Source organism: Anopheles marshallii, chromosome 2 (genome assembly GCF_943734725.1).
Source record: "Anopheles marshallii chromosome 2, idAnoMarsDA_429_01, whole genome shotgun sequence".
NCBI classification, from domain to species: domain Eukaryota; kingdom Metazoa; phylum Arthropoda; class Insecta; order Diptera; family Culicidae; genus Anopheles; species Anopheles marshallii.
In genome coordinates, this window is record NC_071326.1 from 48163370 (window position 1) to 48182654 (window position 19285).

Here is a 19285-nt window from a genome sequence, read left to right on the forward strand (position 1 = left end):
CATCTTATCGCTATTGCTGCATGTTTCGTTCTACCCCGTGCTGCTATCTTTGTTCGACATTCTATCGTTTCATACATTTGCATCGAAAATTTCAACTAGTCTGATTACTCAGAAAAGGATATCCGTACGAACCTGCCACTCTTCACCACTCTTCGTCAACCCGATGGATGCGATGGTCATGCTCTGAATAATTTAATTTGAAAAAGGTGGATTCCGTCATGATTTATTCAAGAAATCGTTGGCAAAGATGTTTTCAATCAAAAGGTTTTGTGGGTTGAAGTCAAACACGAAGAGTAAAAGGATTAGTAGTTGATGTCCTGTTCTTTTCTCGTAATGTGCTGCAGAAAAAAGCTTATTACGCGCAAATATTCCGCTCGGTACAAACGATAATGAACAAGCATTTCTCATGGTATTGAACTGACAGATATCTACTGATTATATTATTTCATTTCGTTTTCGTCAGTCATCAGACATACAGTAAGTATACAGAACCATTAATTTGTTTACCATGTCTGCCCATTGAATTATCTATTACACTTTAGTAAATATTGAATATCGTTGTTTAATTGTTTTAACATTCTTTGTTGAAAAGCTTGGTAGTATGTTTGCTAAGCGCTTCCTCTCATTCAATTAGAGAAAGATCTGCATAGTTGTCATTGCTTGTTGCAAAAGCTCATTTGGTTTTAATTATGAGATGAAATGGTAAATAAATTATGGATAATCCTCTTTAAACACTAATAAACACTTTAGTAAATATTGAATATCGTTGTTTAATTGTTTTAACATTCTTTGTTGAAAAGCTTGGTAGTATGTTTGCTAAGCGCTTCCTCTCATTCAATTAGAGAAAGATCTGCATAGTTGTCATTGCTTGTTGCAAAAGCTCATTTGGTTTTAATTATGAGATGAAATGGTAAATAAATTATGGATAATCCTCTATTCCTACCAATACATGATCGTTTATCTTTGGGTTTAGAACAGCATGATGGCTTCCCTTCCAACCCATTCTGAAGATTGCTCAATGAAAAGGAAAGCAATCACACATGCTTTTCTAGCCAAACACACTGTCCATCGGATTACAGAAGGGCCGTATGAGCATCCGGATGCTCTCTATCCTTCCGGCAAGGTTTCGCAAGTGTAAAGGAAGTAAGACTTCCGACTAATATGCGCAATTTGCTCGTTGAAACGATAGCCGAAGCTTTAGGTTGATCGAGCGCTGCTGTTCAGCTCAAAATGATCTCCCATTTGTTAGCTACCCCCGGTGGTTGCTTTCCCACCACTCACGTCTTCACTTATCTGCAGTAAAGTGCAAGCGAAAGCCATCGTTCTGCTTGGGGCACGTGAAGTAGCTTTGAAGCGAGTTTATTAATTCTCAACCACTAAAACCAATGAGCTTCGTGACTTTCAACTTTCCTTCCCAGCCTTGATTGCGCGTCGTTTGCAGTTTTGGCATTGGTCAGTATAAGCTGGAACGTGCTTCCCGAATGCCAGAACGGCAGCGTTAAGACAAAACGATGAAACTCGAAAAATATCGTGATTTATCGATGATTAGATAAACTCACGCGCATCGAAAGAGCGCTTTATTTACTGTAACACGGTCAAAGGGATTCTAATGAAGCGTTGCTCGGTAATGAAGCGTAACGCTTTCTATGAAGACATAAAGGCACCAGTAGCAACTAAATGCTGGCCGAATGGCGCATGCGATTGAGCAAATTAAAACAAAAGATGAAAAGGGAACGGTCAACCCTGGATTGACTGCGAATGTAATGGAACGAAACGAAATGAATTGGTAGAAGGTTTTGCCTTTACCGCAACATTTTATCACTAATCACACGCTTTCTTCCTTGCTTTCGTCCTCCAGGAACCAAGTTCGCAGTGTGATGTCTGATGTTCTCCTACATAAGAATTCACATTATTTATTTCACGCAACCCTTATTAGTAACAGGATCAAGAGGGATTTTTACTACGGAAATACAGAGGTGCTGTCGCTAGGACAATGTTTCTTATGTCGGTTGCCATGCTATAATTAGCTACGGCGAACAAAAAACAAGAAGTATAGTGTTATAGATAGTAAAAGCATCATGCAAGCCGAGGGTATGTGTGGTTTAAATTCACATTCAAAGTATGCTTTCATGTTATCTTGTGCCAAAGGTAAGTTTAATTGATTAAATTAAAATGTAATGGAAAAATATAAAAATAGGAATCTAAGTAAAATAAAAACATATGATATGAGGTAAACAAATGACAGTTACAAAATTATTCATTATAAGTTGATCTATTACTAAGTTGAGTACAAATGTACTCGATCTTAGTAATTGGTAATAGCAAATAGACTAAAATCTTCAGTAGTGCTATTAACTTTACATGAATATAAAAAAAATATTTCTATGAGAAATGGTTGGTGGACAGCTAACATTTAATCATATACACTTTTTGGCCATCTGTTTCCATTTTCATCGGTCCATCGTGAGCCACGTCCTAAAGCATGAAAAATTTTAACCTATGACTCCGTTGGAAAGGACTTGCCCTGCAACAAATCAGCCTAATTTGTAGCAATTTTTCAGCTTCCTCAATCTACACCTTCCGGCGCCGTCTGCAAACAGTGAAAAATTTATCAAACGGAATTTAAGTGCCTCGCATTCCGGTAATAGACCTACTTCACCCCGGGAGTTGAGAGCGTTAGAACGATGAAATTAGAGCAAGATCATTTCACAGCCCTTCGACCGTTCGCCATGCAATCGGGTGGGCAAAAGGCAGGTGCCGTACAATCGCTTTAACTCTTATTAAAAACCCAATCGTTCTCATTTAAGCCCAGGAACGAACACATACACGCTTGTGGACTCCCTGTTCGTGTCCCAACGATATGGACGATTGAATAGAGTAGAGTTGTACCATTGCTAATGCGTACAATTGCCTTCAACTTCGAACTACTTTTTTAACCCATCCCCGCCAACGACGGTACCTGGTGGGTTACACGTTTTCTGCCAAGACCAAGGTTTAATTGCACATAAATTATCGCCACTCGTTTGCTAGCGTTTATGTTACCCAGCTACGTTTCCCAAGGATCCTTTTTTTTGGCCGACGCTTTTCTCCGGCCGCAGATTTGAAAAAGTTGTGAAAAATACTGGTTCGGCGAACGATCAACCGGCGAACGATGGCGACTTGCAGCCAAAGTGAAAAATGATAAAGAGAACGAAAGTTTAATTTCACCTTCTAGAGAGTACAACAAGATATAGGGGACAATCGTCGCAACACACGAGTCCTACGTCCTGAGATCTTAAAAAGAGAACTGCACACGTCTACTTATTGCACCATGCTAGTGCCTAACATTAATAGTCCCGTGCAACGTGCACCGTGGGCTGTTCACAAGCCCGTCGCGGATATTAATAGCTCCAGTGGGTCCGCCGCCATTTAGTACTTCTATGTATGAGTAGTCCATCCTTTCGCGCATCGCTAGAAGTCAACGCCGAGGTTACCCGACGTGAACGTAACTAATGCCAATACCATTGGGATCGTTTCTGCCATGAAATCACTGACTGAACATGTAAGTGGATACCACCACTCGATTCTGTTGACTGGAACGTTTGTAAAGCGGACTCGGGAACACCTTCGGTATACACGGCAGCCATGTGCCGATGTGTAGATGCATGAATCAATCTTCTGCTGACTGTGGGTGCATTGTGCAAGCTCAGCATTATGCAACGGCAACGGTTTCGTTACCAACAGCACCGTTCGTGCATGTGTCTACCTCGGTTCAGCTCGGTCCCACATCGGCCGTGGTTTAGTGAAGACGGCTGATGCAGATTTGTGAGTCACTGAGCAAGGAGCCACAACCCATTATCAGGTGCTGATGATATGCTGAAGGTGCGAGTGCCACATAATTTATGAACGCACTCGCTCACGTCGGGTTTCGGTTGATAGGCGACTTACCTAGAAGAAAGGGAGTAGAGAATGGAAAATAAAATAGAATTAGCACATTCGCAGGATAATCCCAGCATCATAAAATGGTAAGTGAAACAGTGCTCACAGAGCAGCAGGTCGCAGTGGCTGCTCCTGGATCCATCGGTCACTGTCAATTAAATGCGACTCTTGGGTGGACAGTAGCTGCACCTCGAGCCATCTTGAACCGAAATGATGCCGGTTCTATGACCGAACTAACGCCAACTCGCCGTACTACGATGCTGCTGCTTCGAACGGTTGCACTGTGGAGACTTCTTGATTTCATTCATAATCAGTGACTCAAATAAATTGTACAACTACTCGGTGCTGCATTCATCGTCGTAAAAACAGTGCTCGCTGACAGTATTACGCCAGCATAAAGCAATGATAATGCTCTTCAGGACAAGAGCAAAAGCGGAGTCAAGTTACTCTTTGCATCCACTCGACTCGACTCTCCAACTTGCTGTGCATAAACAATAAAGCTCACTGGGGAGTGCATTCATTAGGTTAAGCATTTTCTTCTCATTCGAAATGATTGACTATTATTATAACGCTAGAGAGGCATCTTGAAAAGTGTAAAAAGTTTCCTTTACGCTGTTCATATCTAGTCAAGATTGCCCTCCCAAAACTGTGAGTAGATTTAAATTTTCCTTTGCACACCAGTTGCACAGCTGAACATTGGTGTGAAGTATATGAGAATATACTATGGGGCAGACGGAGGTGTATTTGTAGCGGGACCGGTCTTTACACGGCAGGATCGGTCCCAAATCCCATCCGGACCAATCCAATCCGGTTACGTGATAAATTTAAGTCTGGTAGGTCAGAAATGGCAGGCATGACCTAGAAGGACGTTGCGCCAAAGAGAGAGAGAGAGAAAGAAAGAAGGAGAGATATAAAGAGAGAGAGAGAGAAAAAAGAGAGAGAGAGAGATGTGAATGTCCTAAAATTTCAGCCATTCACCGCTCAGTATACTGTAGATCGGGTGCATATGTAACAAGGACTGATAAACATAGTACTAAAATTTCAAGTTAGTGAAACAATAAATGTTGCACGATACAAAAATATAAAGCAAATATAAATTTAAAGAAATTAGAAGAAATTTGCTCACAATAACCTTCAATAACTTACATTTGCTAGTGTAGTGCATGGTTGGATGAAAACAAACGGTACGACCACGTAGTCTTCTATTCGTAAAAAGGCAGACACTCACATCGTTTAAGTTCCCGTGCGTATTCGTATGTGAAGCGCAGTGCATTGCTTCACTGTTACCTTCAATTTCGTTTTCGAGGATAACCGAGTCGCTATTAGGGCACCCCCGCGTTCAACCACGCGTCTCCATTTCAGTTTCATTGTAGGCGACGATTTCTTGGCGAACTGCGGGACTGCGTGCACAGCCATTTTCTCCACTCCGCCGTGCTGTTCGAGTGCGAGCGAGCACATACAGCGATTGTAAAAGGTGAACGGTTCCTCACAGATATCGCGAAAGCGGAAGGAAAAGTGCCAAGTGTATAAGTAGGATGTGAACATATGGCGCAAAAGTATTAAGCTATTAAAATAATGCCAGCAGTCATTACGTGCCTGGACTGTAGTGCTTCCGTTTATACGTGTGCCCATAAGTACTAACCGTTTGCGTACCGTAGCCACAGTGAACTGGCATAGTCGCATATAGACGGAAGACGAGAGTCCATTCGTTCTTGGTCGTGCAACCGATACGAAGAGGTTGACAATGGCACTCATATAAGAAACTTCAAAGTCTAAAAAGTTTTTTGTTTTTTCTTCGTTTGAAGTTGCCAGTTTTTGTGCAGCTCAACACACCAAAGGCAACGTTGAGCTTAACTTTTCAGAAATCTAGTAAACAAGCGTTCAAAAATGACCCATTATGGTAAAGCTGTGCCTCTTAACGATAATCGCACAACTGATGATTTGGTTTTTTATTTCGTAAGTATTTGAATTAATTTTGTTTGAAAAATACTCATTATTAACAATTATGGTCAATTGTAAGTATCAGTCAAATGGCAGTAAAGCTCATATCGCTTAAAGGTTGTTTAGCATTAACGGGAAACCTAGGTATAGAATTTTCCACAGTGCAGTTGCACCGTCCAGTTCGTGCGTACTGCTTACACTCCACACGACTCATTTGCAATTGGAAGCAAAATTAACAACAACAAACTATTCGCGTTTAGCAGTACAATCAATTAATAGGCTGGCAATTTTACAACCCAACAAACCTGAATGCTGCCAGTTTTGTGGCAATTGAATGCAAATTTCCTTTTGTCGCAATAATTGCATCAATCAATCGATGACAAGTCACAGCTCGTACATACCCAGGAACTGATGAGTAATGCTCACGCAAGTAAAACTCTTTACACAGTCCGGCGTCCGTTTTACTCTACGTTCAAAGCTCAACTGATTTATTTCACGTATTTACAAGTTTGACAATTCGCTGGCAGTGTTGCCAGAAAAACAGAAAGTTGTTATTTACATTCAACACTCCTCCTAAATAACTACTGTTCAAAACACATAGTTAATTCGAGCACATTTGGATTTGCTTCAAAAACTTCCCTATCTGAGGCGCAGATAACGGCTTTGTCAATGCATCTGCTATCATTTCGCTCGACTGACAGTATATCAGCTCCACAGTTCTCTGCTCGCATAATTCACGTATGAAGTTCCTTTTCGTATCGATATGCTTCACTCGCCCACTCGATCTCTCTGCAGTAGCAAAGCATATACAACCTTGATTGTCTTCGTACAACACAATTGGCATGGTCTGTGGTTCGTCGAAGTCTTCTAGCAATCGCCGCAACCATAGCACCTCTTGACACGCCAACGTTAATGCATTGTACTCTGCTTCCAGTGACGATAATGCAACACTCGCTTGCGCTTTGCTGGTCCAGCAAATTGGTCCACCACCAAATAAGAAAACAAAACCACTCGTAGATTTTCGTGTTTTCACATCGCCTGCCCAGTCAGCGTCAGAGTATCCTCTTAAAGTCCAATCATTGCCGGATCCGAACTTCAACCTAAAGTCCTTTGTTCCTTTAAGGTATCTCAGGATTCTCTTTCCAGCTGTCCAATCACTTTCGTTGGGATTTTCCATTTTCCTTCCTAATAGCCCAACACTAAGCGATATGTCAGGTCTTGCATTTACTGCTAGATACAACAACGCTCCTACCAAACTGCGGTACAGAGTCTTGTCTTCAAACATTTTACTGTCATCGTTAACCAGTGAATAGCCGGGGTCCATTGGAGTCTTAGCAGGATGCGCATCTTTCATTCCGAACCTCTTAATTAGATCTTCTATATAACCTGTCAGTCGCATAGTATACACTCCGTCTTCCTTATGAATCTCGTAACCCAGGAAATGTCGAACGGGACCAAGCGAAGTTATGTTGAGTCGATCTTTTAGGTCAGCAAAAATTCGATCAATTGTTGCTTCTTCTGCACATCCCATCAGTAAATCGTCTACGTACACAAGTAAATACACTGTAGACTGATTTCCACGAAGTACATAGAGACAAGGGTCGGAGTCACATTGTACAAATCCAAGCGTCGACAGAATTGCATGTAAAGCCTTGTTCCAACAGCGGGCTGACTGTTTCAATCCGTAGATGCTTTTCTGTAGCCTGCACACCATGTGTTCTTTTCCACGAACTTTAAATCCCGATGGCTGCTGCATGTACAACTCCTCCTCGATAGTGCCATTGAGATAGGCCGTCTTTATGTCGTATTGCTTCAATATTAGCCCCTTCTTCACAGCTATTGCTAGCATCGTACGTAATGTTGTTTGTCGAGTAACTGGAGCGAATACTTCTGTATAATCAATGCCAAACTTCTGCGTGTAGCCCTGAGCTACAATTCGTGCCTTGTGTCGCACTATCTTGCCCGTCTCATCCCTTTTCAGTTTGAAAACCCATTTCGCTCCTATGGGCTTCACTCCGACGGGTAAGTTTACAAGCTCCCATGTTTGGTTCTGTCCATGGGCTTTCATTTCTTCAATCATAGCTTCTTTCCAAACAGGGATTTTCATCGCTTCATGATAACTTGACGGCTCTTCGTCATGAGTGACCTTGCCCACAACAAAGTCCTCATAACGTTTGGGAAGAACGCCACGCGTACTTCGACCTTCTTTTAGTGGCTCTTCAGAAGTGTCACTCTCTTCTGCATCTTCATACACAGATATAGTTTCTTCGGATTCTCCCACAGATACTTGATCCGTCCAATCCAGTTCAACAACTTCAGTCCGAGCTTCCACCGGCACGTTTTCCACAGTGCACTCCTCCTGCTGTTCGGAGCCATTACTTAGCTCAAGAAAACGGGCATCACGACTAATGATCACGCGATCTTTATCGATGTTTAGAAATCTATAAGCCTTATGCTGGTCCGAGTAACCTAAAAAAATAAGTTTCTCCGCCTTCGCATCGAACTTCTTTCTTCTTGGGTCGGGAATATGAACGTAAGCCTCGCTTCCAAACACTCGTAGTCTGGACAAGTCCGGCTTTGACCCAGTCCAATGCTCGTAGGGTGTACGGTTTACTACTCTTGAAGGGAGTCGGTTCTGCACATAGGCTGCTGTCATTACAGCCTCTCCCCAGTACCGTTTCGGCAGTCCAGCATCAAGCAGCATACAGTTCGCCATCTCTTGCAAGGCTCGGTTCTTTCGTTCAGCCACTCCGTTAGATTGTGGTGAGTATGGAGTGGAATATTGTGCGCTTATACCTTGGGACTTATAAAATTCCTGTAGAGCTTTAACCGTGTATTCGCCTCCCCCATCAGAGCGAATCGCACTAGGCTTCCGACCAAAGGTGTTTTCTGTCCAGCGAACATATTCGACGATCTTATCGGCTGCTTCATTCTTCGTTTTCAGGAGATAGATCACACAGAAGCGACTAAAATCATCAATAATGGTCATGAAGTATTTGTAACCACTTGGGGTAGGATTCTCCATCGGTCCACATATAACAGTGTGTAAAAGGTCCAATGGTTTCTTGGATTTGCGTTCGGTCACTAAAGGAAAAGGTTTTCTGGATAGCTTCCCCTTCAAACAGCACTCGCACACAATCCTTTCTCCGCAATCCTTCACATGTAAACCGCTTGCTAACCCTTTATTCCGGATTGCCGCGACAACATCGATACTCCGATGACCGAATCTCCGGTGCCAAGTATGTTGACACTCTTCTGTGTGATTTCCTCTAACTTTCAAACACGCCTCTGTAATCTTCATTTTGTACTGGTTGCCTTCCATATCACCAATCGCGATGACCTCACCCTTACCACACTTTATTTCGCAACCGTTGGCATTAAAAACGACGTCAAAACCTTTTTGTGCCAACTTTCTTACTGAAATTAAACCTCCCTCTAATCCGGGAACATAAAGAACGTTTTCGAGGGTAATGGCGATGCGTTTACCTTCTCCAGTTTCACCAAAGATAATACCGTGTCCGCATCCCGCCGATTTTACCTTTGTTCCATCGGCCAGCACCACGTCAGTCACATAACCGCCTTTGAACTCCGTAAAAAACTCGCGATCGTTGGTCATGTGACACGTGCAGCCACTATCTATCGTCCAAGCGCCAGGAATCACTTCCCCAGCAACAAAACACGCCGCGCCATGAACAGCAGTATCATTCTCTGTTGGTTGTTGCTTAGCTTGGATACGCTTAGCTTGCGCAGGTTTCGGAGTCTTCTTATAGGATGGCCGTTTCTTACAATTTCGCTGGAAATGACCAGGTTGGTGACAATAAAAACATTTCAACTCACCACGATCCTTTGTTTCAACCTTAAGGACTTTCTCCTCCTTACAGCTTACTCCTGGTTGACATTCGCGCTTCATGCTTTCTTCTCGCAATCGAGCCAACACCGATTCCATAGTGACGTCTTCTTGAGGACAGGTCTCCACCGATGTGACAAACGTGCTGTACGACGGCGGCAAAGTCCGTAGAAATAAGATGATCCGTAGCATTTCACTCAAATCGACGCCGGCGTTGTCCATTTTTTCGTAGATGTTTTCCACATATTCGATATGCTTTTCCACATCAGCATCCTCGGCCATCATTGTAGAACACAATTGATGCAAAAGCAAAGCTTGGTTGCCAATTGTAGCCTTTTCGTGGTAACAACGTAGATTGTCCCACATTTCCTTGGCTGACTCTGCTTTCTTGATAAAGCGCAACTGGTTGTCTTCGACAAACATCGCAATTGTATTCCTTGCCTTTGTGTCCTTCTTCTTCCATTCTGCAAAACTGTCGTTCTTTTCGTCTGGTATAGGAACCTCGATCACTTCCCATACCTCCTCTCTCTCTAGCAGCGTTTGCATACGGAATTTCCATGCGATGAAATTCGCATTGTTCAATTTCGTAAAAACGGCCTTAACGGAATCCGCCATTTTGTACACTTAGTGACGCCGGTTGTTCAGGAACTTTATCTTTTCTTACGATCACGAAGAAAGAAATAACGCGCAAACTAAATACACTCGCTTAGCACGTTTCGCAAATTACTCAAACTAGCAATTTTCAGCTCCTGGGCCCATAACCTGATGAGTAATGCTCACGCAAGTAAAACTCTTTACACAGTCCGGCGTCCGTTTTACTCTACGTTCAAAGCTCAACTGATTTATTTCACGTATTTACAAGTTTGACAATTCGCTGGCAGTGTTGCCAGAAAAACAGAAAGTTGTTATTTACATTCAACAGGAACAAAGTATCAAATGAAAATCAATCAAAATGGCACGCTTGGAGCAAGTTACAACATAAAAACGGATATGTTGCCATTGTTTGGATCGTTTCAATACTGGTACCATGTTACACGCTCTGTTGACTTGGATGTTCCAATGCAATCGGAGCGAAAAACTGCCTCTTGCCCTGATGGTATATGTTCGTTAACGAAGGTTAGTGGAGCTATTGACTAGTACTATCCATAATCTGTTGCGTGCCGAACCTCTCGGAGGAAGGAAACAAAATCCACTCGTTAGTCGGTAAATAACTTGTCACGTAAGCAGTGCTACCGATGACCGATGACACCAACGGCGAGCGTACCAGTTCTTTGTGGTGCACCCAAAACGCAATACACAGATTGGCCAATTAAACCTGCAAAAGCGCAAACCAACTGCATCAGACAAACATAAATGCGTGTTTTTTTTTCGTTTTCAAGCACAGTACAGATCCATAAAAACAGGTATGATTGATGTCAAACGGCGCCAAGGCAACCGGTGTCAATAAACCTAACGCTCGGTGGTCCCCACTACGGAAAACTGTCAATTTGTCGCAAAGCATTCGGCCCACTGGTATACGCAAAGCCCGCACATGGATCTGTTTGTGTATGTTTAATTATAGTTTCATTTCCAGTTTTGCCGAAAATCAATTACACCATCAAACAATTTGCTTCCGTTTGTGCAACCAGGTTTCCCGCTAAGGGGAACTGGTGACCCGGTTTTTACCTTCATTCCAACTGATTCGAAATCACCCACGGAAGCGGAACAACGCGTATGTGCGGGATGCAAGGAAGCTACGGATTTGACCTACGGATTGTGATCAAATCGAATGTCATTTAACATCACATTAGCGCACAGCAAAGCACCGAAAGCTCGTCCTCCCTGTTATTAGCATACCGATTGGGTATTTTTGGGTTCACATTGCAGTTTGCAATTGGCAACATCACTTCACTTCACAATCACTTCGGTTTGGGAAATCGGGACCAAAGTATGCCGAGCGTTGGGGAGGGAAACTACCAATTTTCTGCACTAATGCTCTTTTCCCACAGACTCCCTGGCATACTCCGACTCCCCACGCCTCGTAACCGGACGGAATCCGTTTCGCCTGTACCTTATCAGCGTGTTTAATCGAATAGATTAAAATTCGTACGTGGATGCTAATATTGTTAACTGTCCTGCGTTTGATGTCCCGCTACTAGGAAGCGGAACATGAGGATATAATACAGATGGTAATGTTGTGAGTGGTTTTTGAAGAGTTTTGAAACTAATCTAAATCTGTTTGAACATAATTATCAATATGCATTTTATTCCTCAGATCACAACATTGGCTGTCATCCTTCCTGTACGCATAACATAACACTGTCCGCGTATCCGATGGTGCATGTTTGGTAGCGGAAATTGGACAATGAGTAACGTTGGGAGCAGGAAAATGTTAGTCAATGGTTGACTAATATGCGTGATCGATATGGTTTTGGAGAAAACCTCTATCGGATGCAACTCATCATCGTTTCCTGGCGATTCGTCCGTACCGAAAGCGTTCCTAACATCATGCTTCCAGCGCAACCAGCATCGTACCTTGGTTGGCGACTTCGACACCGCAACCATGCAACGTGTTGCTACATTGGAGCGTAATTGCATTGCAGTAGAACACGGAAAACAACTGCCGTGCTGCCGAAAGGGTGACGAAGGATGTAGCAAAGGATTACGAAACGAACATCGTGTCAGATTGGTGGTTTTCCACCAATCTGCTGCAAGCGTATCTCAACCATACCGGATAGGCAATGGACACGAGCTAGGTAAAAAGCACGGTCATAAACCATCCCTCAGGTAATGTACATGCCCGTTGCCGTATCCACATCGAACTCATTCCACCTCCCGGCATTCCTTTGCCAGAAATTTATGAGTTTTGCATTTGCAACACCCGTTAAGCTACACGGGATGTTGTTGGTCCGGTAAAATCATTTCGTAATTGCCAGTAACCCTTGCCAACGAGACAGCACAGCACATGAACATCGAGATTTTCACGAACCGCAGCAATGGTGCGCTGGGAAGAATTTTGCTGGAATGAAAAATTAACTCGCCCAACTTTGCACCCACCCATGGCAACAAAATTGCTAGTGTTAGAAGAAGGAAAACAAAATATCCTCACCTTTCGAACAGGCAAACGTGCATGGCGGGTATTATTACGCAGGAACAACACAACCTACCATTTGTATATTGGAATGGTAAATTTTCCGCGAAGGTGCCGCATCAGTTACGCTTACTGTAGAGTAATAACAAGAGAAGCTACTAGACTGCGTCGAAATTGTTTGTATCGAAATGAATATGGCGGTAATATTAATTACTAATTTTCTTCTAGTTCTGGTTTTTCATACGAAAAAATAATGCTTTGAAAAGATTAATTTGCTGTACAGAATTCTACTGTATGGTTATAACAGAGAGCTTTACAAAGCAGTCTCATCGCTTTACCTATACATAAATAATCTCAAGACCACGGAACACACGTGTTCTAATTTTAGTTCAAGTTCATCGGTAACCGAAGTAACGTATTCTAAGTAGTTATATGTCTATATGCTGTTTATATTACTTCTCGCTCAAAACTAGGCTTTTACAATTGATTCGCTTCCATTAGATTTTTCGGAAGGTTTTCCGAACTCCATTTAGTTCAGACGGTTAATTAATTTTACCTTACTCGAGGATAGCTCTAACCGCCATCTACCTTTCAATGCAGAAAAACAGTCATTTTAATTGAATCCTTAACCCAATGAAACCTACACTTGCAGGGTTAAGGCTTACTGAAGTTGTACCCTTAGTAACTGTACGGACCACCACCGGTACGATATCATCCGAAAACTAATGACCGCAATCAAACCGAACAAATGACGTTCATCTCCTCGCTAATTGTCGCCCAGGTGCTGTATAGGCGGCATCTATTCTAAAGACGAACAAACCCATTGTACTATGTGGGAGGGAGTATTTCCATTGGTACCCATACGAGTACACCGGTGTACCTTGCTGGGCATTCGGTAAGTCTAACCGGTGGTGATTATGGTACCACCCTGTCGATCCACCTTTTACAAACGTCCTTTTTTTATTTAAAAAAATATCTCAATGATCTCACAATATAACCGGACCGTCGTATTTTCCTATTCTTCTTATCTTTATTTTGCGTTCGTTGGCCCCATTGTACAAAGCGAGTCCCGTAGACCAGCCTAGAAAAGACCAGCGAAAGCAACGGAAGCATCCATTACTTCAATTAAACGGTTCGTAAAGAGAAACCTGACTAAGGAAATGAATATATTCCAGATAACGAAGGTTAGTGCGGGTGTGACTCCGATGCCAACTATCCTGCAAAAGCTCACTCTAAGAAACAGGTCTTCTTCTTGGCAGCCCGAAATGCAAATTTTGTAGCATTTTTACGGGAATAATTATGAAAAGTCCTCGCCCGCAGACGGGCCCGTCGGGTTGAGTTTGTAAAATTCTTTCTTTATCGGGACGGGTTTTCTAACAGTCCCGAATCGGATCCTTTTACATCCACAAATGAAACGGGCAAGAGTTCAACAGAACCCACCACACTCCTTACGTTCAGCAAAAGGCCATCCTTGGTAAGGGTTCAATCATTTTTCCGCATCATTGACATCGAAGCACAAACCGGGCAAAGGAACAGCCAAGACAGAATACACCCCGAGGACATCCGGAAGCAGTAAACAGGCACCGTACTGCTTGCACTCTACCCGGGCTTCGGATAATGGAGCAAGTTTCGTAAGCAAGTTTTAGTCCTCGAGGCACCCTAGCTCTGTCTTCAATTCAAGCATCTATTCCGACTCACCCTGGCGCTAGATGGAAGTATCTTTTCACCCCGCTGGACCGGAAATAGAAAAATGGTTGCTGCTCGTGGTGAAACGCTGTTACGAAGATGATGAAGACAATGATTACGACCAATCTAGGGTATGGGTATCAGTAGACGAAACTTGCTTCGGGTCACAATTTTGAGCTTACTGCTCTATTCGATACCGTGCCTCCTTCTGCGTACCATCGTTTAGCTATCGAAAATCGCGGTAAAGTATTTCAACCTGTGAGTGTCCTGTGGTGCCAAAGAAGTACGTAATGCTGTGGGAAGGAACGTTGGATAGATATACCACGATATGAAAGATCCGTTTGAGTCCGGTTTGCTCCTACCATAACAACAGCCCACCAGCAGTCGGGGACCGAGTGTAGTAGCAAACCGTTGTGACAATTTTGGATCGTAAAGGTTTAAACCACGAAACGGATATTTACCGATGAAGTTCTAATATCCTATTCTGTTTGGATTTCCGCACAACAGACTTCCGCTTTAGTGGTGTTTTGTTCTTCCTGTTACCAACACATGTTGTAAACTTCTCATGCAACTGGATACAGACCGATATGGCCCGAGGAACGATCGGTTTTGTTCTGTTCGAAAACATTTGCGAACTATATAGATAAGTTTGTATGAAGAGAACGTAACAATTATGCAATGTTTGCATGAAGTTTTTTGTGTGCTTATTTCTGTACTTGACATACCTTATTTCAGTGAAAAATATGATGTACCCTACTAGATTGCACATTCAACTAAGATACTTCAAATTTAACCATAATCATATACTACTCATTTAAGTTCCGATTTGAAGATAATTCTTCTTGACAGATTTTCATCGAGTAAAGCAAGTAAGAAATCTTCCAATTTGCGTATCAGTACCCAAACTAAGTTGCGGTTTCATCAATGTCGTGTGCTTCACACTGTCCAAGGTCGACCGCAACGCTTATTCAGTCAAAATTGCATGATTGAAAGCCCGTTGGCTAGCATCAGCAGCGCATTGTACCGCAATTCATAGTTGAATCAGAAACACCAGCATGTTCCAACAACCGCAGTCTAAGACAGAAAACGGTCTATCAGAAGCACCATATGATAAGCTATCCCTAGCACATCTTACCGCAGAACATGACATTGATGAGAAGTATTCCTTATACATGCAGAATCAAACATAGTCCAGTTCTTGGAAGCATTCGAAGATCGTTACGTCTTAAACTTCATTTCCGACAAACTGATTGTCTATAAGCAGAGGAGAATTTAAACCACCGATTGCTAAATTATTCACCCATCGAAAATGCTTCCAAACCTACCTTAATCGCTTGCGGCGCTGAGAAGCAGCACACCGGCGAGCTGTTGAAATTAAACGGTGGCCATTACGCCCGAAGATGAGAAACTTGAGCCGTGTAGCAACGCCAGGTGGGATGCTGGGAACCGTGCAATATTGTAATTATTTCCCGTGTGATTTATCGATGCTAATTCAATAATAAATTAGGTCTAAATTATTGGACGCAGCCGAACTTATCCGTTCCGGCCAGCCGTGTCATGTGGATCAGCTCGGGGGGAAGAAATTGCTAACCTGCTACTACTATGCACAGCTCGAACTCACCGGTCACTGGAGACAATGTAATTGAAACAGTAAATTATCGGAAAGGCCAGCACTGCAACGGCGTCGCGTGTCAGAGGTGAAACCATGCGTCCCAAACGTTCATGGCGGTGTACAACACTATGATAAAACACTTATTATGTAAAGCTCCCGCATTGTCCCGATCAACACAGACAGCTTAATAAAATGGGAACGGTTAGAAAAGGTTGCAGGGCATGTGGAACTTTACTAAGCGTACTTTTCTATTCCTTTTGGGGACAATGTTTTGCTCAAACAAAGATACAATTTTGTCTAAAATTGTACCTCTATATACATGGGTCGAAAAGGGCAACTAAAGAAAGGTGGCGTCGACTGTTTCCTAATGCACGCAATGCTCCTACGACACGGATGAAATTACGCACTAGATAAAATATCAATTAATAACCAATCACTAGAATTGTCACAGCTTCCCGGTGCGTCAAATCACTCCACATCACAGTGTGTGTGATGAGGTGTGATGATCACACATTTATAACTTGTTTTTGGCAGGACATGTCGTAAATTCACAAATACCATATTTTTCTCCCTTTCTCAATATCTCTCCCACTCTGTTCCTCCACTCTGCTACAATCCTTTATTTCTATCTTTTGCACACACCCTTTTCTTTCTCGCTGCCTAAATGCCGTACGTATGGGCAATTGCAACACATGCGTAATTGTGTATGTGAAGCTTTTATCTTACACATTTTCCGAGTGTGTGCGTTTTACAAAAATACCATCCCGCACACGCACACTTTAATATGACGAACATAAAATCCACGTGTTGGCGACATTATTTGCAAGTAAACTACTAAGTGCGCAGCGTTTTGGTTGAAACTGTAAGAAGCGGCCTTATTTGCTGAAGAAAAAACGGTGGTACAACGTGACGGGAAAATAGTTGATGAGCAAACATTAATAGAAGTGCTTTGAAGTGTGCATTACACAGCTGCAACAATGCCAATTACTTGGTTAAACAATGAATTTGTAGTGCAACTTTTCAACGGACAGTGCATTATTGTGCTGAGGAGCAAGATGCACGAAACACAACGAGGCGTTGAAGTGTTTGTGAAGGGCATTCCGAGAAATTTTGGACCGAACGAGTTGGTTCCCGTATTTTCCTGCGCCGGCCTAATCCACTCCATACGCCTGCTGATGGGGTACGGGCAACGCAACAGGGGCTATGCATACGTGAGCTACGTCAATCCGAGCGGCTTAACGCGCGCCTTACAATTATTCCACGGAATGCACATTACAGTGAACCATCATTTAAAAGTGTTCAGATGCCGCGATTCACGAACCTTCTGCATTTACAACATTTCAAACTCCCACACGGCATATACCGTTACTCAAACGTTAGAACACTTGGTGCACATGCAAAACGTAAGTACCAGGAGGTAAAGGTGTATCGAACTTCTGATTCAACCATTGATGGTACAACTGAGTCAGCAAGCAGTAGCATCTTACCGCTCTAGCTGGACTCTTGCAGCTAATTATTGTTTTCTTCGTTTTTTTATCTTCTTTTACTTTTAGTTCAAATGCCAAGTGCATTACAGTGGGTCTATGTTGGTAGCAAGGTTGACGTTTCCATCGCATTGTGATTACGTCCGGGCGTATAATAAAATATACCACTTTCAGCATGTTTTCGGATCAGAATGTAGACTCAAGCACTGATTGCGAGTATCGTTGTATCATTCAAAATACTCTTTCGATTTCACTCACTTTATTTTACTAATGTAAAACTTTGATATTATTCGAAACTTGAATATTATTTCTATTGAATTGAATTAACGCACTTACTCTTTACAATTTTGTTTCTATTTTTGAATAATACTAATAAAGCTTGGTAATGCTGGATAATCTAACCAAAATGCATTTAATATGTTGTATGAAACTAAACAGACAACTTAAATGATCAAAAGTAATGCGTGAACTATATCGCCAACATAATAAGACATTTTAACAATTTAAGGTTATCCCGTCATCGGTGTTGTAACATGAAAAAAAAACATGGACATGGAGCTAAACTGTACAATACCCACATAGAGTACTGCCAATATCACATTCTTCCAAGATCCTACATACGTAAATAGAAACCATGTTCCTTAAACATACATTTTCAATGTACATCTTTCGCGTACAATCGGGTCGCATTTTTTAAGCCCCAAACCTATATTGATATTGCAAACCTTGACGGCCTAGTGAAGAAATGTGTTGTGCTTTGCCATGTTTGCAACCGAACCAAAGTATCCGTTGGTTGCACGCCGTAAACATTCGATTCAATTCGGTTAGTTAAACGCACAACAATTAACAAGCGCGCCTGAGAGCTTACCCCTAAACGGGCATCCAATTTTCTCCGGAACCCATTTCGGTGCGGCATAAAAATAGAGACATGGGGACGTTGCGCACACAAAAGTACAGCAAATAAATCGTGGTTAAAATTTATTGCGAAACATTAACAGCAGACCGTTCGCATTAGTTCCCATCATTTCTCAACGAACGAATAGCCGTGGCGGGATGGCAAATGCCAGTTGTACGTGCACCACGACGGCTTTTTTTTTCATCGTCCCGCAGAACGTTATTTCTGTAATGGTACCCAACTTCAGCAACAAAAGCGAAAGTTCCAGTATCGTTTTTTTTGGGAGACGTTAATTTTTCGGGCAGCAATATTTTTTCTCGATTCTCGTCCGTAACAGCCTGGTTTCTTACTTGCTGCAAATTTGGAAACAATTAGTTTAACATTTGTTTCGATAATTGAGTTTGCCTTGCGCACGGGATGAAAGGTACGAAGGAGTTTAATCAACCTGTTTCGGTATAGTTGAATTACCTGTAGTTCGTTTAATGCTTAAGTAAACCAGTTGACTTGAGTTTTACCTGATAATAACTTGGTCTTAGTCATATGTTTTTGTTTGTAATGGTAAATTAGCTTGATAATTTACGGGACTTTACATGATCGTAATATTGTGAAGAACGGAGGATGCAGTCAGTTGTATTGTCAAGATATTGCGCATTATCTAATCGTAAAAATAATTATCCATCAACACTGCTTTCCTACCTAATGAAGCATAACCAACTTCTCGTCGGATACGATCATGCTCAAATGTCGGAGTCATATGCTGTCATCATGGTACCCATCGTTCCGGCGAATCAATATCAACCAATACTGTTTGTTCATCATCAGGGCAGATGAT

The 19285-nt window shown here is 42.3% G+C and overlaps 2 protein-coding genes across 2 annotated transcripts in view; one reads left to right on the forward strand and one right to left on the reverse strand.

Annotated features, from left to right (window-relative positions):
• The window catches only part of LOC128718065 (hemicentin-1), an 89275-nt gene extending 78954 nt beyond the window's left edge, over positions 1–10321 (reverse strand). Inside the window, exon 1 of the mRNA XM_053811738.1 lies at positions 9697–10321. Coding sequence (XP_053667713.1) covers positions 9697–10321 — 625 coding nt within the window. The remainder of the gene's footprint in view (positions 1–9696) is intronic.
• A 6730-nt stretch (positions 10322–17051) lies between these two features.
• On the forward strand, positions 17052–17768 carry LOC128718066 (uncharacterized). Its single transcript, XM_053811740.1, has 2 exons — positions 17052–17477; positions 17628–17768. Exons 1-2 carry the CDS (start codon positions 17052–17054, stop codon positions 17766–17768), a joined length of 567 nt encoding a protein of 188 aa, XP_053667715.1.
• Positions 17769–19285: the final 1517 nt, after the last annotated feature.